Source organism: Pristiophorus japonicus, chromosome 8 (assembly GCF_044704955.1).
Source record: "Pristiophorus japonicus isolate sPriJap1 chromosome 8, sPriJap1.hap1, whole genome shotgun sequence".
Taxonomy (NCBI): domain Eukaryota; kingdom Metazoa; phylum Chordata; class Chondrichthyes; family Pristiophoridae; genus Pristiophorus; species Pristiophorus japonicus.
This window is the reverse complement of record NC_091984.1, coordinates 242,151,687-242,174,354: the sequence shown is the minus strand read 5'-3', so window position 1 is coordinate 242,174,354 and position 22,668 is coordinate 242,151,687. Positions and strand designations below refer to the sequence as shown.

The window sequence follows — 22,668 nt, the reverse complement described above, 5'->3', positions numbered from 1 at the left end:
CTCACCCATGAGGAATAGATTGGGGAAATGGCCTATCTTGGGCATATAGCCAAGAGCCTTAAGGGGGGAATTGTAAGGGGTAGAGTATTGTAAGGGGATAAAATACTGTCACCAAAGTGGAAGTAGACATTCGCTTATATACATGTAAAGTTCGCTTATAAAACTCATTTACAAATGGGTTTAAAATGGAGCACAGCTAAAAAGCAAAGCTTGCTGGTAAGTGCATTGAACTCTAACACAGACGGATAGTAGTGACTGGTAGTTTTGACTAGAGCTCTTGGGAGAGGGATAAGGAGGCACCACCCTGGGAAACACGTCATGAGGTACTGAGGCTAAGTTGACACCACTGAACAACACATTCCATAAGACTGACAGGTGATGGGAGATGGACAGGTGGGGGGAACACTCAGAGTCAGTCTGATAAGGGTCAACGAATCACTGTAACTTCACTGATAAGCAGTCGGCCAATTAGTGGTTTTGTAGGAGGGTTGCACACCTCAGAAAATGCATAACTGTCGATGTAGAAACCTCTTCTTTGAAGGGTTCATCGGAAATATTCCCTGCATGTTTGAATAAAGACCAGTTGGACCAAGGTTTAGTCTGATTGATTCCGTGGTCGCTATACATGCGGATGTTGATTCCTTATATCAGGGACTCCAAAAGAAGAGAAGTTTTCTTTTTACCCCAACAGGTGTGGTGCCCAGAACTGCACAAGTGCTCCAGGTGTGGTCTAACCAGGGCTTTGTACAGCTGCAGCATAACTTCTACCCCCTTGGTTCTCTTGAATGTAAAAGCTCAAACATTGATGCAACTGAGATGTTTAAGATGATTGAAGGATTTGGTAGCAGAGATAGAGATAAAGGTGCTGAAATTGTCGCTTCCCTTAAGGCCTGTTACTGCTGGAAATCTGTGGCCGTGCTGTGAAATGCAATGGCCGCCGATTTTGAAAATTCCATTCCTGCGGTACCCCAGTGATGACCCGCTCTGCCGCTCCCCCCCCCACCATCCCCCCCCCCCAACCGCTGCTGCCGATCTGTCCTGAATACATCATCAGAGCACGCATTCAGGATGTGTACAGAAGGATTATGAATGTGGCAGAGGGATGGAGATAGGGAATCATGGGAAAATAGCTAAAGAAGTGTCAAGATGCTGACAATTGCAGAATCAACAGAAAAAAAGGGGATTGCTGAGAGTTGAGGTTAAATACGGGTCACGGGAAAGAAAAGGCAATCATGAATAGGAGAGGGTAACGTAATGGTTTTTACTGATAAGAGGGAAATAGGTTTTATTGATAAGGAAGAAGAATTTAATGAGGCTATAAACAAGCTGACCTCAGGGCCAGCTCTAATTAGGAGACCTCCTCGCCCGCCATTGGACATACTCGGGGGGGGGGGGGGGAGAAAGAAAGGGAGTGGATAGACCAAGTGCTAATCAAATGTGTTATGTTTTGAAAATGTATAACTACTGTGCTTTTTGCGCCGTAAAGGGGCTTGTCCAGAGGAAGGTAAACAGGCTCTGATTGAGAGTGTTCCTTTGTCTTGACAAGTCCCGGCCGGAGAATCTTCAATAAAGGTCTTTTACAGAAAAGGCAAGAAGGTGTTTGCGTCAGTGTATTCGCTGAAACAGATTGAGGGAAAAAGAATCCGTATTAACATTTGGTGTCAGAAGTGGGATCTCAACGGACGACTGCCGAAAGCTTGCGAATTAAGAGCTGAACTAGCCTTGGACGAGACGGGAGGAAAATGGCCACTGGAGTGAGTACTTTTTAAATGCCACGTCGGTTCCCTCCAGTCCCAAAAGTCTGAAGAAAGTTTTGCCACTCGCTGGTTCTCAGGTAGCGTCCGAACGAGATCCAGGTCAATCTGGCGAATACCTTTTAACTTAGGAAATCGTGGGGCGATGCGAATAGGAACACCGCGGGGCGACGCGGAGGGAAAAGGAAATAGACTATCGCGGGGCAACGTGAATAGGAACACCGCGGGGCGATGCGGAGGGAAAGGGAAATTGTGTAAAACTAAATCGCGGGGCGATGCGAGGAATTGTGTAAAACTAAATCGCGGGGTGACGCGAGGAATTGTGTAAAACTAAATCATGGGGCGACGCGAGGAATTGTGTAAAACTAAATCGCAGGGCGACACGAGGAATTGTGTAAAACTAAATCGTGGGGCGACGCGAGGAATTGTGTAAGGATAAAAGGAATTGTGTAAGGATAAAATATTTCTTTCCCACGGGGCAACGCGGGAATGGGAAATCATGGATCCAACAATAGAGCCGGCCAAAGAAAAAAAAATAATTAATAAGCTTTGTTGAATGAAGAGAGACTTTTGTGAATGTCTGTCGTTGAGTGAGAGTCCTTGTGTGATTTTTTGACTGCGGAATGAATTTTTATGTTTTCATGTTTTTAAAAGCCTGTTTGGAAGAGTGGAGCAGCTGTTTGTTTATTTCAGCTCCACCCACTTCTCCAAACAGAGTGAAAGTTTTTTCAACCCTTTGTAGTGTTGTCCTGTATGTGGGAAGTTTAAGACATTTTAAGTTAGAAACGCAGGTGTGGATATATTCGGATGATAAGTTACGGAGCTAGGAAATGCACAAAGGATAGGTTTGTTGAGTAAAAGATAAAAAATACATGGTCCCGGTGGTTGAAAAAAAAAGAATTTATTTGACACGCTCACTTACTTGTCGAAAGAAAACATGCAATGATTGACTACATTGGGTTGAGAGACATAAATTTAGTCTAGGAATGCGATAAAGAATGCCTTTTAAAAAAAGCTTCTAGCTCAAAAAAAATGTTTTAAATAAAGATTGAAATTACAAAATTTGAATTGGGATTTTGAGATATTAAGAGAAGGCACAGCAAAATACTGAGGTGGATTCAAAAAAAAAATTATTAAATTAAATCTGATCTCTTAAAGGAAAAAGGAGATATAAAACTAAAAGGTTTGGAAACAACCTAGAAATACCTTCAAGGATCAGGTCAAACTCCTGGGTGAGTGGCGAGTTATCGGCGAAGGTGTAAAAGGGACTTTTGAAAAATGTTAAAAAACAGCAACCTTTAGCAGTTTAGAAGAGACATTTTAACGACTTTGAAACTGGAGCATTTTGAGATAACGAAAAGCAGCCCTCAAAGCCTACGTGCCAGACTCTGTTCTAGTTATGGAGAAAAGAAAAAAGATAAAGACGCAACTTTGAAAGAAAACAAATTGAACAATTTGAAAGGAAGAGTGTCTTCGATTGCCTGATGATTTTAAATTAACAAATTTACAGAGACATGAGCCCTCCGTTTAAAATACAAAACCTAATTTGAAGAAAGGTGATCTGGAAAAAAAACGTAATGCACTAATTAGTTGCTGGAAAAAAAAAGGGGTATTTGCGATGGAAAAAGACATAACTTACTAAATACTAGTTGATAACGGCTGTGAAAAAGATATTGGTTTAGAAACATAGAAAATAGGTGCAGGAGTAGGCCATTCAGCTCTTCTAGCCTGCACCGCCATTCAATGAGTTTATGGCTGAACATGCAACTTCAGTACCCCATTCCTGCTATATAATTGGAAAAAAAAAGAATTTGAAGTAGTAAAAGACACTCTCCATTGATAATGATTTTAAATTACAAGAAAGTTTCACTGCAGTTTGAAAGATTTCCAAAATGGACATTGTTTATCAAGAAAAGTCCCGAACAGTCTAAACAAGCAGGAGGGTTTTGAAAATAACGAGGAGAAAAGATCTAAGCTATGCGAACTCAGCACAGAACGAACTGGGAATTAGAGAATCTTACTAAATTTTAAAATTCTTATAGAAAATGGAACTGGCACGGATGTTTTGATTTTGTGCTGAGAGAGAAATAAAACACAAGGTTTGATAAAATGAAATGTTAGAATGTACACAGCGTGTGTAAAAATTGGATTTCAGTAAACAAAATAGCTATTAAAAATGTGTGGTCTCATTTTAAATCAATCAAAAAAAAATCTTTGGCAATTAGAAGTTAAGAAAACATTGGAGTTTACTCTAAAATGCCGTCTTTCCTGATGAGAAGACTTTTATTATGACGGCTTTACTAATGATTTCTGCTGTTTTAACGGATTCCTAATTTCTAAGCAAGTTTTGAAGGCACAAAGACTTAAAAAAAAAAGAATTTTTCAGATGATTACGTGAAGTCACGTAATGACATCAGGCTTTCTTACAAACCTGTAAAGGAGTTAACCCTTTCCATTGACAGCTGTTTTATACTGGACATTATTAATTTGGATTTCTTAATAGAATAAAAAAGACTCACCTAACAGAGGAAATGGTGCGATAGTCAGAATAAAAATAAAAACAGAACTAGCCTATGTAATAATACTCGCCTGATACAAATAAAAGAAAGATACTCAAACAAAACAAATTCAAGAGTTAAAAGCTAAGATGAATAAGCTGGAAGAGATTTTTTTTTAAAACGGGGCCAGACGGATAGTGCAGTGCGCAGCCATAGCACCATCACCTATGGCAATAGAGCCAATGTACCCCATGGTGGGTAAGTGTAGTCTACAATCCCAACCTAACCTTACCTCCGATTTCACAGAGTGACCGCAACATGCATGGATAAAAGAGGAGTAGACCAGAACCTAACACCTGGTGATGATCAGGCTGTCTGTTTAAAATTTGCAGGTAAAACACTCACCGAGATGGGACCGCAGCGGCTACTTCAACTCTGGAGACTCAGGATACTGGGGACCTTGAGGCCCATGCAAGCACTGGATAATACAGATGGACTACGAGAGATATAGCACACGCAGGAAAGACACAACTACATGAACTAGCTTTGTTTAATTTAACTGCCGAAATATGCATCCCAGCAGCCAAGGACTGGAGCAAGGACAGAACTTATTTTAACGCATGGCTATGTATAGTGTATTAAGTAAGGTTGTAATGCAGCAGGCTGCCGATGCCATGGGCGCCAGTTGATTCCGAGGACAGGAGCAAGTTCATAGGACCAAAAGGGGAAGGGCGCAGAAATCCAACTGGATGGAATTTCAGTTCTAGAAGCTCATGCCTGGGCAGACGAAGCTGCAAGCAAGCAGCCAAATCCACCCCGCAAGAAACAGAAGGGTGGGAACGGAACGGAGCAAAAAGGGGATGGGACCCCAGGATGTTTAGGAAAACTGGCCAGTGGGATAAAATTAAGACCAAGGGAGGTCTCTGGAATATAAGGTGCATGCCTGTCTTTGCCCAGGGAGACCTCAACCAGGGGATACCAGTTGGAGAACATGCCCGGCCTCCCTGTATGTGGGTACAGATCAGTGGTGTTGGGACATTCGAGTCCGGAATAGATCCACCACTGTTGCTCCAACAACCACTCTGGGAACTACAACTCTTTATAGTACCACCACACATCCTCCTCCCACATGCCCATCCATAAAGACTGGAGCCAAAGGGGGGGCTAGTAATAAAAGAATCTAAAGAAAGGATATAATTTGGGGTGCGTCAGTGACTACTTATCCTAAACCTAATGGATATAATTTTTCCGAGCTTCTGTGGGAATGAAACTAGCACAACCTGACCTGGCACAACGGATCCTTGAAGGCCCGGAACCCACTACCCTGAGATTTAATGTCAGAAATGGAACAGGGCAAGGTCGAACAAAAAGGGGAATACCGGAAACACTAGGCACGGGTTATGCAGCAGGGGTTACGACGATGAATTCCATAGGCCTGTATGCAATATACGACTGGGTTAACAACTTAATGGCGTTGTCTTGAGTGGTTGACTGGGGAGGGACTTGGATAACCAAGCCCAACAAGCGCGGTGGGGAGATGGTGCGGAAGGGGAACTGTTACAAGTGGCCCATACATTGCCGAAATGCCAATCAATAAAATTGACCCACGCAATGGGGAAAGATATAAGTAAACGATTACAGGCTGAGATAGTTTGCTCCAGGTATGGGGCCTAGATATTAAGTGAGGTACAACATAATTTGGAGCAACTCCAGATTGGAGACATATAAGATTGGATTCTGAACAGCATACTTATCAATTGGACTCTAGATAAAAAAAATGAATAACACATGCGAGATACGAAGGAATAGACACGAATGGGTGCCAAAATTCAGATGTATTACTGGGCGGGTGAATATAATTGGATTTATGTTGTCCATACCACAGTATGATGTAACAAAGGGAGACCCCTTATATCAGATTGATAATATTAGTGAAGTGAGAAACCAAACTCGGTTACGTTACCATCAGCCTGCCAGACGGGTGGTTAAAATTAACAATAGTACCAAAGGCATTGACATAACTGACTGCTATAAAATTAACCAAGTGGTTTTATGTCGAGGTGATGATTGCAGATTCCACCAAACAAACAGATGCATGCTGAGTATCACTCCTCTCAAACACGATTCCGAAACAATCGCTGCTCCACAAGGGAATGGAGCACAGGAGCAGCCAACCCGACGATTAAGACCAGGGGAGGAGTCACCCCCTGTGTCATCACCAACCCTAACTTGTGTTTCAGGCCCATGGGAAAAATAGATGTAAATAGATACCACATATATTCCGAGACAACGGAAATCATCGACGGAACAATCATGGATACCCTCCGAGAAGGGTACGAAGAGGCGGTATGGGAACCGCAAGGCAAACAGATACCGGAACTAAATGAGGAACAATTACGTTTGGTGCAAGGAATCCAGAATAAAAGATGACAGTATATCCGGCTGATGGAAGAAATAGACAACTTACAGAGAGACACTAACGCAATGCTGGCTGATCAGCCCTGGTACTCAAAGCTGTGGGACATTGGACTTAATATTCAAATTCACCCATGGATAAGAATAATATCACATGTACTTGTAGTAATACAGGGTGGTTCTGATGGTCATGATGGGATTAACATGTGCACGAATTAAACAGGCCAAACGATAAGTCAGGGCACGCACTATGATTAAGGCCATAAGGGATGAAAATTTAAGCAGTCCTACAGGAAGGACTTACCTTATATAGCTCTGTGGGAGGGTTTCAGGAGGTCCCGAAGCTTGGGAGATGGCCACCCAGGTGAACGAACCTATCTGGAACTTGCCTACAGGGAGATAGTATAGCCAAGGGCCAAAAAGGGGGAATTGTAAGAGAAATTTGGCATTAGGAGTACCAGCAGGACAAGGGTTAAAGTGCTGGTTCCTGCACTGGTCCATAAGGAGGTAAAAGGCCTCTCTTCGGCCTTGTACCAAGGCTCCAGAAGTTATCATTTCAATAATATTCCGACAGGATACGATGTGAGAACCTAAACAGACATTGATAAGACCTTGCGAAGAGGCTCGAGGCGGACTCACAGACAACAAGGAGGATCAGGAAAGAGAGTGCGAATGGATGAATGCGATACTCCTGGAATAGTCACCAGGGTTATCATGGAATGATAAAAGGGGGGAATGAGGATGGGTGCAGAAGGATTATGAATGTGGCAGAGGGATGGAGATAGGGAATCATGGGAAAATAGCTAAAGAAGTGTCAAGATGCTGACAATTGCAGAATCATTAGAAAAAAAGGGGGTTGCTGAGAGTTGAGGTTAAATACGGGTCATGGGAAAGAAAAGGCAATCATGGATAGGAGAGGGTAACGTAATGGTTTTTACTGATAAGAGGGAAATAGGTTTTATTGATAAGGAAGAAGAATTTAATGAGGCTATAAACAAGCTGACCTCAGGGCCAGCTCTAATTAGGAGACCTCCTCGCCTGCCATTGGACATACTCGGGGGGGGCGGGGGAGGAAGAAAGGGAGTGGATAGACCAAGTGCTAATCAAATGTGTTATGTTTTGAAAATGTATAACTACTGTGCTTTTTGTGCTGTAAAGGGGCTTGTCCAGAGGAAGGTAAACAGGCTCTGATTGAGAGTGTTCCTTTGTCTTGACAAGTCCCGGCCGGAGAATCTTCAATAAAGGTCTTTTACAGAAAAGGCAAGAAGGTGTTTGCGTCAGTGTATTCGCTGAAACAGATTGAGGGAAAAAGAATCCATATTAACAGCATCACCGATGTCCCCTCCACCCCCATGGCTAAATTCAACGAGAAAATCTTCCTCCCACTGGGCGTTGCCCAAAGTAGCTTTTTCTGGTGGTGCAGTGAGGCAACAGTCCTTGTAAAATGGCGGTGTGGCTCACGTTAAAGGGAAAGATCCACTGCTGCGACTGCTATGTTGGGCTGACAATTATGCCCCTGGGTTCGACCTCTTGGGTGGCAGGCTGCTGGTCTGGCCGAAACCCTCCCTGGCGGCTGAGTAGGCCAAACGTAAATCGTCGCACAGGCTCTGTCCTTTAAGTGAAGTGGAGAACCATGGTGACGCGGCGCCGTGATAATGTAACCAGTGCTATGCTGATGAGTGACAGCAGCGGACACTCCGCCCGCACCCAACCTCCGCCCCTCTAGACTGCGAATTTCCGCTCACCGCCGCACGTCCGCCCCCATTATGACCAACTTCTGGTCTGCCGAAAAAAAAGCCAAAGCTCAAGAGGCCGCTTCATACCACACCGGTAAAATCAACAGGAACAGGGTCAGTGCGCCCCGTCACCAGCAGTGGGCAATTTCGGGGTATGACCTTAAAATCAGAGTCAGGCCATTCAGAAGGAAAAACAGGAAGCACCGGATACTGAGAGCAGTGTAAATCTGGAACTCTCCGAAAGGCTGTTGTGGCTGAGATCAACTGGTAGGTGTATGTTAGGCAAGGGTATTGAGGAGTATGGAACCAAGGAGGGTAGATGGAGTTTAGTTACGGATCAGCCATGACCTAATCCAATGGCAGAACAAGCTCGAGGGACTCAATGGCCCACTATGTTACTATCTGTGATCCTATAAATGTAATTTGTATTCCCTTGATTTTAGAAGATCGAGGGGGTGATTTTTTGAGCTGTTAAAATTCTTCAAAAGGATTTGTTAGATTAGATCTGGGGAAAATATTCCTCTAGTGGAGGAATCCAGGACAAGATGCCTTAACCTTAAAATTAGAGCTAAAATGTTCAGGGATAATATCCTGAAGCACATCTTTATACAAATAATAGTGCAAATCTGGAACTTTCTTGCCCAAAAGGCTGTGGATACTGAGGGAGTAATTCCTAGAACCATAGAATGGTTACAGCACAGAAGGAGGCCATTTAGCCCATCCAACCCGTGCCAGAAGGGGTACCGCAAGGTTCAGTGCTGGGATCCCAGCTATTTACAATATACATTAATGATTTAGATGAAGGAATTGTATGTAATATCTCCCAAGTTTGCAGATGACACTAAGCTGGGTGGCAGTGTGAGCTGTGAGGAGGATGCTAAGAGGCTGCAGGGTGACTTGGACAGGTTAGGTGAGTGGGCAAATGCATGGCAGATGCAATATAATGTAGATAAATATGAGGTTATCCACTTTGGTGGTAAAAACAGGAAGGCAGCTTATTATCTGAATGGTGACAGATTAGTAAAAGGGGAGGTGCAACGGGACCTGGGTGTCATGATACAATGGTCATTGAAAGTTGACATACAGGTACAGCAGGCGGTGAAGAAGGCAAATAACATGTTGGCCTTCATAGCAAGAGGATTTGAGTATAGGAGCAGGAAGATCTTACTACTGTTGTACAGGGCCTTGGTGAGGCCTCCCTGGAATATTGTGTACAGTTTTGGTCTTCTAATTTGAGGATGGACATTCTTGCTATTGAGGGAGTGCAGCGAAGGTTCACCAGACTGATTCCCGAGATGACAGGACTGACATATGAAGAAAGACTGAATCGGCTAAGCTTATATTCAATGGAATTTAGAAGAATGAGAGGAGATCTCATTGAAACATATAAAATTCTGACGGGATTGGACAGGTTAGATGCAGGAAGAATTTTCCTGATGTTGGGGAAGTCCAGAACCAGGGGTCACAGTCTAACGATAAGGGGTAAGCCATTTAGGACCGTGACGAGGAGAAACTTCTTCACTAAGAGAGTTGTGAACCTGTGGAATTGTCTACCACAGAAAGTTGTTGAGGACAGTTCGTTAGATATATTCAAGAGGGAGTTAGATGTGGCCTTTATGGCTAAAGGGATCAAGGGGTATGGAGAGAAAGCAGGAATGGGGTGCTGAAGTTCATAATCAGCCATGATCATATTGAATGGTGGTGCAGGCTCGAAGGGCCGAATGGCATACTCCTGCACCTATTTTCTATGTTTCTATGCCTGAGCAATCATGATGGCCTTGCTCAAATCCAGCGTCTCCGCCGCCAGTAGCTTACGCAGGATCACCTCGTGGTTGATGCTGATTATAAAGAAGTCCCGCAGCATGTCTCCCAACGCATTTCCGACACATCCTGGCCCTCAGAACGAGCGTGCTTGTAGAATTGATATTGTGAGATGATGATGCCGCCTTCTGGTTTGAGATGGTCACGTACCAGAGTACACAATTCCTTATAGTCCTTGTCCATTGGACTTGCAGGTGAGAGACGATTCTTTATGAGTCCATAGATTCTCGGACTGCTAACCATAAGGAAGACCGCTCTACGCCTAACTGCATCAGTGGGTTCCTCCATTTTGTTGGCCACGAAGTACTGGTCCAGGCGAGCTACAAAATCTGCCCAGTCCTCTCCCCCCACGAATCTCTCCAGAATTCAAATTGTGCTCATTTTTGCATGCAAAGGTTCTTAAGTTACCTCGTCACCAAATGTTATGGTTGTAATAACTGGATAGACTGAATACTGTAAACTAACACAGATACAGATATTAGGGCCCAAAGTGATTACATTACATGATGGCTTGTCTTTTATACCTGGGCCACACACATGTGTACAGCCCAATTACATCCGACAGTGGCGCCACCTGGTGGCTAGTAACGCCAGGCATATATACATGACAGTTTGCACTGCCCTCATCGACCCTCCTGGTTACCTCCTCGAAAGATTTAATCAAGTTAGTCAGACACAACCTTCCCTTAACAATTCCGTGCTGACTCTGAATGTGTGCAGACGCAGTCGCCCTCCACATACTGTAGCTCGACGACAGAGGATGGGACGGTCTTGGAACTGGCCTGGAGGCGACAACGGTTGAACAGGTTCCCACTGGTTCTGTAGTTTAGTTCCACTGCAGCGGGGAGCTTGTTGAGCATGAGGTGGAGCATTGCAGCGAGGAAGATCGAGAAGAGGGTTGGCACGATGATGCCCTGCTTGACCCCAGTCCGGATGTAGATTGGGTCTGTGGTGGATCCGTTGGTGAGGATTACGGCTTGCATGTTGTCGTGGAGCAGGCGGAGGATGGCGACAAACTTTTGGGGGCATTTTCACCAAGGCATATGAAAGCATAGGCCTTAGGCTAAATATCCGTAAGACAAAGATCCTCCACCAACCTGACTCCGCCACACAGCACTGCCCTACAATCATCAAGATCCACCGCACGACCCTGGACAACATAGACCACTTTCCATACCTCGAGAGCCTATTATCAGGAAGGGCAGACATCAACGACGAAGTTCAACACTGCCTCCAGTGCGCCAGCACAGCCTTCGGCCGCCTGAGGAAGAGAGTGTTCGAAGATCAAGCCCTCAAATCTGGCACCAAGCTTTTGGTCTACAGGGCAGTAGTGATACCCACCCTACTGTATGGCTCAGAGACGTGGACCATATACAGTAGTCACCTCAAATCACTGGAGAAATAGCACCAACGATGCCTCTGCAAGATCCTGCAAATCCCCTGGGAGGATAGATGCACCAACGATAGTGTTCTCGATCAGGCCAACATCCCCAGCATCGAAGCACTGACCACACGCGACCAGCTCCGCTGGCCAGGCCACATTGTTCCCATGCCCAACACAAGACTCCCAAAGCAAGTGTTCTACTTGGAACTCCTACACGACAAGCGAGCCAAAGGTGGGCAGAGGAAATGTTTCAAGGACTCCCTCAAAGCCTCCTTGATTAAGTGCAACATCCCCACTGACACCTGGGAATCCCTGACCAAAGACTGCCCTAAGTGGAGGAAGAGCATCCGGGAGGGCGCTGAGCACCTCGAGTCTCGTCGCCGAGAGCATGCAGAAACCAAGCGCAGGCAGTGGAAGGAGCGTGCGGCAAACCAGACTCCCCACCCACCCTTTCCTCCAACGACTGTCTGTCCCACCGTGACAGAGACTGTAATTCCCGTATTGGACTGTTCAGTCACCTGAGAACTCACTTTTGGAGTGGAAGCAAGTCTTCCTCGATTTCGAGGGACTGCCTATGATGATGATCCGTGCTGACTGTCCCTGATTAATCCATGGCTTTCTAATTGAAGATTTATCCTATCCTTCATGATTTTTTCCAATAATTTTCCCACCACTGAGGTTAGATTGACTGGCCTGTAATTACTCGGTCTATCCCTTTCTCCCTTCTGAAACAAAGGTACCACATTAGCAGTCCCCCAGTCCTCTTGCACCGCACCTGAAGCCAGAGAGGATTGGAAAATGATGGTCAAAGCCTCTGCTATTACCTCTTTTGCTTCGCATTTCACCCAGGACTGGGGACTTATCCACTTTCAAAGCTGCTAAACCCCTTAATACTTCCTCACTCACTGTGTTTATTTCATCTAATATTTCACACTCCTCCTCCTCGATAGCAGTATCTGCATTGCCCCTCCCTTGTGAAAACAGACGCAAAGTATTCATTGAGAACCATACCCACGTCTCACGCTTCCACACACACATTACCCTCATGGTCTCTAATAGGCCCTACCTTTCTTTAGTTATCCTCTTGCTCTTAATATATTTATAAAACATCTTTGGGTTTTCCTTGATTTTACTTGCCAAAAATTTTTCATGCTCTCTCTTTGCTTTCCTAATATTACTTTTAATTTCACCTCTGGACTTTCTATACTCCTGTAGAGATTCGGCAGCATTTAGCCCTCGGTATTTGTCATAAGCACCCTTTTTTTCTTTATCCTCCCCTGTAAGTCCCTAGACATCCAGGGGACTCTAGATTTGTTAGTCCCACCGTTTTTCTTTAAGGGAACATATTTGGCCTGAGCCCTCCGGATCACCTCCCTGAATATCACTCCCCCCTATGTCTCCCTCTCCCCCCGTGTCTCTCCCCCCTTCGTGTCTCTCTCCCCCGTGTCTCTCTTCCCCCCCGTGCCGCTCTCTCCTCCCCGTGTCGCTCTCTCTCCCCTCGCGTCTCTCTCTCCCCCCACGTGACTCTCTCCCCCCATGTCTCTCTATCACCCCACTGTCTCTCTCTTTCTCTCTCCCCGCTATGTCTCTCTCCCCCCCCGTGTCTCTCTCTGCCCCGCCGTGTCTCTCTCTCTCCCCCCGTGTCTCTCTCTCTCCCCCCATGTCTCTCTCTCCCCCCGTGTCTCTCTCTGCCCCGCCGTATCTCTCTCTCTCCCCCCATGTCTCTCTCTCTCCCCCCGTGTCTCTCTCTCCCCCCGTGTCTCTCTCTCTCCCCCCGTGTCTCTCTCTCACCCTGTGTCGTTCTCTGCCCCCCTGTGTCTCTCTCTCTCCCCCCGTGTCTCTCTCTCTGCCCCGCCGTATTTCTCTCTCTCCCCCCGTGTCTCTCTCACTCCCCCCGTGTCTCTCTCTCCCCACGTGTCTCTCTCTCCCCCCATGTCTCTCTCTCCCCTTGTGTCTCTCTCTGCCCCCCCCATGTCTCTATCCCCCCGCCGTGTCTCTCTCTATCCCCCCGTGTCTCTCTCTCCCCCGACCATGTCTCTCTCTCCCCCTGCCGTGTCTCTCTCTCTCGTCCCGTGTCTCTCTCTCACCCTGTGTCTCTCTCTGCCCCCCCGTGTCTCTCTCTCTGCCCCGCCGTATCTCTCTCTCTCCCCCCGTGTCGCTCTCTCTCCCCCCGTGTCTCTCTCTCTCCCCGCCGTGTCTCTCTCTCTCCCCCCGTGTCTCTCTCTCCCCCCACCATGTCTCTCTCTCTCCCTGCCGTGTCTCTCTCTCTCGCCCCGTGTCTCTCTCTCACCCCGTGTCTCTCTCTCTCTCCCCCCATGTCTCTCTCTCCCCCCGTGTCTCTCCCCCCTCGTGTCTCTCTCCCCCGTGTCTCTTTCCGCCCCCCCCTCCGCGCCGCTCTCTCCTCCCCGTGTCTCTCTCTCTCCCCTCGCGTCTCTCTCTCCCCCCACGTGTCTCTCTCCCCCCATGTCTCTCTATCCCCCCACTGTCTCTCTTCTCTCTCTCCCCCCTATGTCGCTCTCTCCCCCCGTGTCTCTCTCTCTCCCCCCGTGTCTCTCTCTCTGCCCCGCCGTATCTCTCTCTCTCGCCCCGTGTCTCTCTCTCCCCGTGTCTCTCTCTCCCCCCACCGTGTCTCTCTCTCTCACTGCCGTGTCTCTCTCTCTCGCCCCGTGTCTCTCTCTCCCCCCGTGTCTCTCTCTCCCCACGTGTCTCTCTCTCTCCCCGTGTCTCTCTCTCCCCCCGTGTCTCTCTCTCCCCCCCTGTTTCTCTCTGCTCCCCCCCAGTGGGTCTCCTCCCCCGTGTCTCTCTCTCTCCCCCCGAGTCTCTCTCCCCGCCGTGTCTCTCTCTCTCCCCCGTGTCTCTCTCTCCCCCGTGTCTCTCGCTCCCCCATGTCCCTCTCTCTCCCCCCGTGTCTCTCTCTGCTCCCCCCCGTGTCTCTCTCCCCCCCGTGTCTCTCTCTGCTCCCCCCCGTGTATCTCTCTCACACCCCGTGTCTCTCTCCCCCCCGTGTCTCTCTCCCCACCCGTGTCTCTCTCTCTCCCCCCGTGTCTCTCTCTTTCCCCCGTGTCTCTCTCTCCCCTCGCGTCTCTCTCTCTCCCCCACGTGTCTCTCTCCCCCCATGTCTCTCTATCCCCCCACTGTCTCTCTCTCTCTCTCTCTCCCCGCTATGTCTCTCTCTCCCCCCGTGTCTCTCTCTCTCCCCCCGTGCCTCTCTCTCTCCCCGCCGTGTCTCTCTCTCTCCCCCGTGTCTCTCTCTCCCCCCACCGTGTCTCTCTCTCTCCCTGCCGTGTCTCTCTCTCTCGCCCCGTGTCTCTCTCTCCCCCTGTGTCTCTCTCTCCCCACGTGTCTCTCTCTCCCCCCGTGTCTCTCTCTCCCCTTGTATCTCTCTCTGCCCCCCCATGTCTCTCTCCCCCCGCCGTGTCTCTCTCTCCCCCCGTGTCTCTCCCCCACTCGTGTCTCTCTCCCCCGTGTCTCTTTTCCACCACCCCCTCCGGTCCGCTCTCTCCTCCCCGCGTCTCTCTCTCTCCCCTCGCGTCTCTCTCTCTTCCCCCACGTGTCTCTCTCCCCCCATGTCTCTCTATCCCCCCACTGTCTCTCTCTCTCTCTCTCTCTCCCCGCTATGTCTCTCTCTCCCCCCGTGTCTCTCTCTGCCCCGCCGTGTCTCTCTCTCTCCCCGCCGTGTCTCTCTCTCTCCCCCCGTGTCTCTCTCTCCCCCCACCGTGTCTCTCTCTCTCCCTGCCGTGACTCTCTCTCGCCCCGTGTCTCTCTCTCCCCCCGTGTCTCTCTCTCCCCTTGTGTCTCTCTCTGCCCCCCCATGTCTCTCTCCCCCCGCCGTGTGTCTCTCTCCCCCCGTGTCTCTCCCCCCCTCGTATCTCTCTCCCCCGTGTCTCTTTTCCCCCACCCCTCCGGGCCGCTCTCTCCTCCCCACGTCTCTCTCTCTCCCCTCGCGTCTCTCTCTCTTCCCCCACGTGTCTCTCTCCCCCCATGTCTCTCTATCCCCCCACTGTCTCTCTCTCCCTCTCTCCCCCCTAAGTCTCTCTCTCCCCCGGTGTCTCTCTCTGCCCCGCCGTGTCTCTCTCTCTCCTCCCGTGTCTCTCTCTCTCCCTCCGTGTCTCTCTCTCCCCCCGTGTCTCACTCTCTCTCCCCCGTGTCTCTCTCTCTCCCTGCCGTATCTCTCTCTCTCGCCCCTTGTCTCTCTCTCCCCCCGTGTCTCTCTCTCCCCACGTGTCTCTCTCTCCCCCCGTGTCTCTCTTTCCCCTTGTGTCTCTCTCTGCCCCCCCATGTCTGTCTCTCCCCTCGCGTCTCTCTCTCTCCCCCGTGTCTCTCTCCCCCATGTCTCTCTATCCCCCCACTGTCTCTCTCTCTCTCTCCCCCCTATGTCTCTCTCTCCCCTCGCGTCTCTCTCTCCCCCAATATGTCTCTCTCCCCCCATGTCTCTCTATCCCCCCACTGTCTCTCTCTCTCTCTCTCCCCCCTATGTCTCTCTCTCCCCCCGTGTCTCTCTCTCCCCCCGTGTCTCGCTCTCCCCCCCCGTGTCTCTCTCTCCCCCCCGTGTCTCTCTCTCCCCTTGTGTCTCTCTCTCCCCCCGTGTCTCTCTCTCTCTCCCCCCGTGTCTCTCGCCCCCTCGTGTCTCTCTCCCCAGTGTCTCTATCCCCCCCCCTCCGGGCCGCTCTCTCCTCCCCGTGTCTCTCTTTCTCCCCTCGCGTCTCTCTCTCCCGCCACGTGTCTCTCTCCCCCCATGTCTCTCTATCCCCCCACTGTCTCTCTCTCTCTTTCTCCCCCCTATGTCTCTCTCTCCCCCCGTGTCTCTCTCTGCCCCGCCGTGTCTCTCTCTCTCCTCCCGTGTCTCTCTCTCTCCCCCCGTGTCTCTCTCTCACCCCGTGTCTCTCTCTCCCCTTGTGTCTCTCTCTGCCCCCCCATGTCTCTCTCTCCCCTCGCGTCTCTCTCTGTTCCCCCGTGTCTCTCTCCCCCATGTCTCTCTATCCCCCCACTGTCTCTCTCTCTTTCTCTCCCCCCTATGTCTCTCTTTCCCCCCGTGTCTCTCTCTGCCCCGCCGTGTCTCTCTCTCTCTCCTCCCGTGTCTCTCTCTCTCCCCCTGTGTCTCTCTCCCCCCGCTGTGTCTCTCTCTCTCCCCGCCGTGTCTCTCTCTCTCCCCCCGTGTCTCTCTCTCCCCCCAACGTGTCTCTCTCTCCCTGCCGTGACTCTCTCTCTCGCCCCGTGTCTCTCTCTCCCCCTGTGTCTCTCTCTCCCCACGTGTCTCTCTCTCCCCCCGTGTCTCTCTCTCCCCTTGTGTCTCTCTCTGCCCCCCCATGTCTCTCTCCCCCCGCCGTGTCTCTCTCTCCCCCCGTGTCTCTCCCCCCCTCGTGTCTCTCTCCCCCGTGTCTCTTTCCCCCCCCCCCCTCGGGGCCGCTCTCTCCTCCCCGCGTCTCTCTCTCTCCCCTCGCGTCTCTCTCTCTTCCCCCACCCCCGTGTCTCTTTTCCCCCCCCCCTCGGGGCCGCTCTCTCCTCCCCGCGTCTCTCTCTCTCCCGTCGCGTCTCTCTCTCTTCCCCCACGTGTCTCTCTCCCCCCATGTCTCTCTAAACCCCCACTGTCTCTCTCTCTCTCTCTCCCCCCTATGTCTCTCTCTCCCCCGGTGTCTCTCTCTGCCCCGCCGTGTCTCTCTCTCTCCTCCCGTGTCTCTCTCTCTCCCTCCGTGTCTCTCTCTCCCCCCGTGTCTCACTCTCTCCCCCCGTGTCTCTCTCTCTCCCTGCCGTGTCTCTCTCTCTCGCCCCTTGTCTCTCTCTCCCCCCGTGTCTCTCTCTTCCCACGTGTCTCTCTCTCTCCCCGTGTCTCTCTTTCCCCTTGTGTCTCTCTCTGCCCCCCCATGTCTCTCTCTCCCCTCGCGTCTCTCTCTCTCCCCGCGTGTCTCTCTCCCCCATGTCTCTCTATCCCCCCACTGTCTCTCTCTCTCTCTCCCCCCTATGTCTCTCTCTCCCCTCGCGTCTCTCTCTCCCCCAACGTGTCTCTCTCCCCCCATGTCTCTCTATCCCCCCACTGTCTCTCTCTCTCTCTCTCCCCACTATGTCTCTCTCTCCCCCCGTGTCTCTCTCTCCCCCCGTGTCTCTCTCTCTCCCCCCGTGTCTCTCTCTCCCCCCGTGTCTCGCTCTCCCCCCCGTGTCTCTCTCTCCCCCCCGTGTCTCTCTCTCCCCTTGTGTCTCTCTCTCCCCCCGTGTCTCTCTCTCTCTCCCCCCGTGTCTCTCCCCCCCTCGTGTCTCTCTCCCCAGTGTCTCTATCCCCCCCCCCCTCCGGGCCGCTCTCTCCTCCCCGTGTCTCTCTTTCTCCCCTCTCGTCTCTCTCTCCCGCCACGAGTGTCTCTCCCCCCATGTCTCTCTATCCCCCCACTGTCTCTCTCTCTCTCTTTCTCCCCCCTATGTCTCTCTCTCCCCCCGTGTCTCTCTCTGCCCCGCCGTGTCTCTCTCTCTCTCCTCCCGTGTCTCTCTCTCTCCCCCCGTGTCTCTCTCCCCCCGCTGTGTCTCTCTCTCTCCCCCCGTGTCTCTCTCTCTGCCCCGCCGTAACTCTCTCTCTCCCCCCGTGTCTCTCTCTCTCCCCCCGTGTCTCTCTCTCCCCCCGTGTCTCTCTCTCCCCCCCGTGTCTCTCTCTCACCCCGTGTCTCTCTCTGCCCCACCGTGTCTCTCTCTCTCCCCCGTGTCTCTCTCTCTCCCCCCGTGTCTCTCTCTCACCCCGTGTCTCTCTCTGCCCCCCCGTGTCTCTCTCTCTCCCCCCGTGTCTCTCTCTCTGCCCCGCCGTATCTCTCTCCCCCCCCGTGTCTCTCTCTCTCCCCCCGTGTCTCTCTCTCTCCCCCCGTGTCTCTCTCTCCCCCCACCGTGTCTCTCTCTCTCCCTGCCGTGTCTCTCTCTCTCGCCCCGTGTCTCTCTCTCCCCCCGTGTCTCTCTCTCCCCACGTGTCTCTCTCTCGCCCCGTGTCTCTCTCTCCCCCCGTGTCTCTCTCTCCCCACGTGTCTCTCTCTCCCCCCGTGTCTCTCTCTCCCCCCGTGTCTCTCTCTGCCCCGCCGTGTCTCTCTCTCTCCCCCCGTGTCTCTCTCTCCCCCCGTGTCTCTCTCTCTGCCCCGCCGTAACTCTCTCTCTCCCCCCGTGTCTCTCTCTCTCCCCCCGTGTCTCTCTCTCCCCCCGTGTCTCTCTCTCCCCCCCGTGTCTCTCTCTCACCCCGTGTCTCTCTCTGCACCCCCGTGTCTCTCTCTCTCCCCCCGTGTCTCTCTCTCTCCCCCCGTGTCTCTCTCTCACCCCGTGTCTCTCTCTGCCCCCCCGTGTCTCTCCCTCTCCCCCGTGTCTCTCTCTCTTCCCCGCCGTATCTCTCTCTCTCCCCCCGTGTCTCTCTCTCTCCCCCCGTGTCTCTCTCTCTCCCCGCCGTGTCTCTCTCTCTCCCCCCGTGTCTCTCTCTCCCCCCGTGTCTCTCTCTCCCCCCATGTCTCTCTCTCCCCCCGTGTCGCTCACTCTCTCCCCCCGTGTCTCTCTCTCCCCCCGTCTCTCTCCCCCCCTCGTGTCTCTCTCCCCCGTGTCTCTTTTCCCCCCTCCTCCGCGCCGCTCTCTCCTCCCCGTGTCTCTCTCTCTCCCCTCGCGTCTCCATCTCCCCCCACGTGTCTCTCTCCCCCCATGTCTCTCTCCCCCCGCCGTGTCTCTCTCTCCCCCCACCATGTCTCTCTCTCTAGCTGCCGTGTTTCTCTCTCTCGCCCCATGTCTCTCTCTCCCCCCGTGTCTCTCTCTCCCTGCCGTGTCTCTCTCTCCCCCCCGTGTCTCTCTCTCGCCTTGTGTCTCTCTCTCCCCCCGTGTCTCTCTCTCTCTCCCCCCGTGTCTCTCTCTCCCCCCGTGTCTCTCCCCGCCTCGTGTCTCTCTCCCCTGTGTCTCTTTCCCCCCCCTCCGCGTCGCTCTCTCCTCCCCGTGTCTCTCTCTCTCCCCTCGCGTCTCTCTCTCCCCCCACGTGTCTCTCTCCCCCCATGTCTCTCTATCCCCCCACTGTCTCTCTTCTCTCTCTCCCCCCTATGTCTCTCTCTCCCCCCGTGTCTCTCTCTGCCCCGCCGTGTCTCTCTCTCTCCCCCCGTGTCTCTCTCTCTCCCCCCGTGTCTCTCTCTCCCCCCGTGTCTCTCTCTCTCCCCCCGTGTCTCTCTCTCTGCCCCCGTGTCTCTCTCTCTGCCCCGCCGTATCTCTCGCTCTCGCCCCGTGTCTCTCTCTCCCCCCACCGTGTCTCTCTCTGCCCCCGTGTCTCTCTCTCCCCACGTGTCTCTCTCTCCCCCCGTGTCTCTCTCTGCCCCCCCGTGTCTCTCTCCCCCCGCCGTGTCTCTCTCTCTTCCCCCGTGTCTCTCTGTCCCCTCACCATGTCTCTCTCTCTCCCTGCCGTGTCGATCTCTCTCGCCCCGTGTCTCTCTCTCCCCCCATGTCTCTCTTTCCCCCCGGGTCTCTCTCTCCCCGCTGTGTCTCTCTCTCCCCTTGTGTCTCTCTCTCCCCCACCATGTCTCTCTCTCCCCCCGTGTCTCTCTCTCTCCTCCCGTGTCTCTCTCTCTCCCCCCATGTCTCTCTCTCCCCGCCGTGTCTCTCTCTCTCCCCCCGTGTCTCTCTCTCTCCCCCCGTGTCTCTCTGTCCCCCAGTGTCTCTCTCTCTTCCCCCGTGTCTCCCTCTCTAACCCCCGTGTCTCTCTCTGCTCCCCACCCCGTGTCTCTCTCCCCCACTGTGTCTATCTCTGCTCCCCCCCACCGTGTATCTCTCCCCCCCTCTGTGTCTCTCTCTCACCCCCTGTGTCTCTCTCTGCTCCCCTCCCGTGTCTCTCTCTCCCCCCGTGTCTCTCTTCTCCCCACCCTCGTGTCTCTCTCTCTCCCCCCGTCTCTCTCTGCTCCCCCCCAGTGTGTCTCCCCCCCCGTGTCTCTCTCTCTCCCCCCAAGTCTCTCTCCCCGCCGTGTCTCTCTCTCTCCCCCGTGTCTCTCTCTCCCCCGTGTCTCTCTCTCCCCCGTGTCCCTCTCTCTCCCCCCGTGTCTCTCTCTGCTCCCCCCCATGTCTCTCTCCACCCTGTGTCTCTCTCTGCTCCCCCCCGTGTATCTCTCTCACACCCCGTGTCTCCCTCCCCCCTGTGTCTCTCTCCCCACCCGTGTCTCTCTCTCTCCCCCCGTGTCTCTCTCTCTCCCCCCGTGTCTCTCTCTCCCCTCGCGTCTCTCTCTCTCCCCCACGTGTCTCTCTCCCCCCATGTCTCTCTATCCCCCCACTGTCTCTCTCTCTCTCTCTCTCCCCGCTATGTATCTCTCTCCCCCCGTGTCTCTCTCTGCCCCGCCGTGTCTCTCTCTCTCCCCCCGTGTCTCTCTCTCTCCCCCCATATCTCTCTCTCCCCCGTGTCTCTCTCTCTCCCCCCGTGTCTCTCTCTCTCCCCGCCGTGTCTCTCTCTCTCCCCCCGTGTCTCTCTCTCCCCCCACCGTGTCTCTCTCTCTCCCTGCCGTGTCTCTCTCTCTCGCCCCGTGTCTCTCTCTCCCCCTGTGTCTCTCTCTCCCCACGTGTCTCTCTCTCCCCCCGTGTCTCTCTCTCCCCTTGTGTCTCTCTCTGCCCCCCCATGTCTCTCTCCCCCCGCCGTGTCTCTCTCTCCCCCCGTGTCTCTCCCCCCCTCGTGTCTCTCTCCCCCGTGTCTCTTTTCCCCGCCCCCCCTCCGGGCCGCTCTCTCCTCCCCGCGTCTCTCTCTCTCCCCTCGCGTCTCTCTCTCTCTTCCCCCACGTGTCTCTCTCCCCCCATGTCTCTCTATCCCCCCACTGTCTCTCTCTCTCTCTCTCTCCCCGCTATGTCTCTCTCTCCCCCCGTGTCTCTCTCTGCCCCGCCGTGTCTCTCTCTCTCCCCCCGTGTCTCTCTCTCTCCCCCCATGTCTCTCTCTCCCCCCGTGTCTCTCTCTGCCCCGCCGTGTCTCTCTCTCTCCCCCCGTGTCTCTCTCTCTCCCCCCGTGTCTCTCTCTCCCCCCACCGTGTCTCTCTCACTCCCTGCCGTGACTCTCTCTCTCGCCCCGTGTCTCTCTCTCCCCCTGTGTCTCTCTCTCCCCACGTGTCTCTCTCTCCCCCCGTGTCTCTCTCTCCCCTTGTGTCTCTCTCTGCCCCCCCATGTCTCTCTCCCCCCGCCGTGTCTCTCTCTCCCCCCGTGTCTCTCCCCCCCTCGTGTCTCTCTCCCCCGTGTCTCTTTTCCCCCCCCCCTCCGGGCCGCTCTCTCCTCCTCGCGTCTCTCTCTCTCCCCTCGCGTCTCTCTCTCTTCCCCCACGTGTCTCTCTCCCCCCATGTCTCTCTATCCCCCCACTGTCTCTCTCTCTCTCTCTCTCCCCGCTATGTCTCTCTCTCCCCCCGTGTCTCTCTCTGCCCCGCCGTGTCTCTCTCTCTCCCCCCGTGTCTCTCTCTCCCCCCATGTCTCTCTCTCCCCCCTGTCTCTCTCTCTCTCCCCGTGTCTCTCTCTCTCCCCGCCATGTCTCTCTCTCTCCCCCCGTGTCTCTCTCTCCCCCCACCGTGTCTCTCTCTCTCCCTGCCGTGACTCTCTCTCTCGCCCCGTGTCTCTCTCTCCCCTGTGTCTCTCTCTCCCCACGTGTCTCTCTCTCCCCCCGTGTCTCTCTCTCCCCTTGTGTCTCTCTCTGCCCCCCCATGTCTCTCTCCCCCCCTCGTGTCTCTCTCCCCCGTGTCTCTTTCCCCCCCCCCCCTCCGGGCCGCTCTCTCCTCCCCGCGTCTCTCTCTCTCCCCTCGCGTCTCTCTCTCTTCCCCCACGTGTCTCTCTCCCCCCATGTCTCTCTATCCCCCCACTGTCTCTCTCTCTCTCTCTCTCCCCCCTATGTCTCTCTCTCCCCCGGTGTCTCTCTCTGCCCCGCCGTGTCTCTCTCTCTCCTCCCGTGTCTCTCTCTCTCCCTCCGTGTCTCTCTCTCCCCCCGTGTCTCACTCTCTCCCCCCGTGTCTCTCTCTCTCCCTGCCGTGTCTCTCTCTCTCGCCCCTTGTCTCTCTCTCCCCCCGTATCTCTCTCTCCCCACGTGTCTCTCTCTCCCCCGTGTCTCTCTTTCCCCTTGTGTCTCT

At 52.9% G+C, this 22,668-nt stretch overlaps 1 protein-coding gene across 1 annotated transcript in view; it reads left to right on the top strand.

Annotated features, from left to right (window-relative positions):
- The first annotated feature begins 5,863 nt into the window (after positions 1-5,863).
- rflna (refilin A) overlaps positions 5,864-22,668 on the top strand; it is a 36,792-nt gene continuing 19,987 nt past the window's right edge. Inside the window, exons 1-2 of the mRNA XM_070888357.1 lie at positions 5,864-5,913; positions 6,493-6,598. Coding sequence (XP_070744458.1) covers positions 5,864-5,913; positions 6,493-6,598 — 156 coding nt within the window. The remainder of the gene's footprint in view (positions 5,914-6,492; positions 6,599-22,668) is intronic.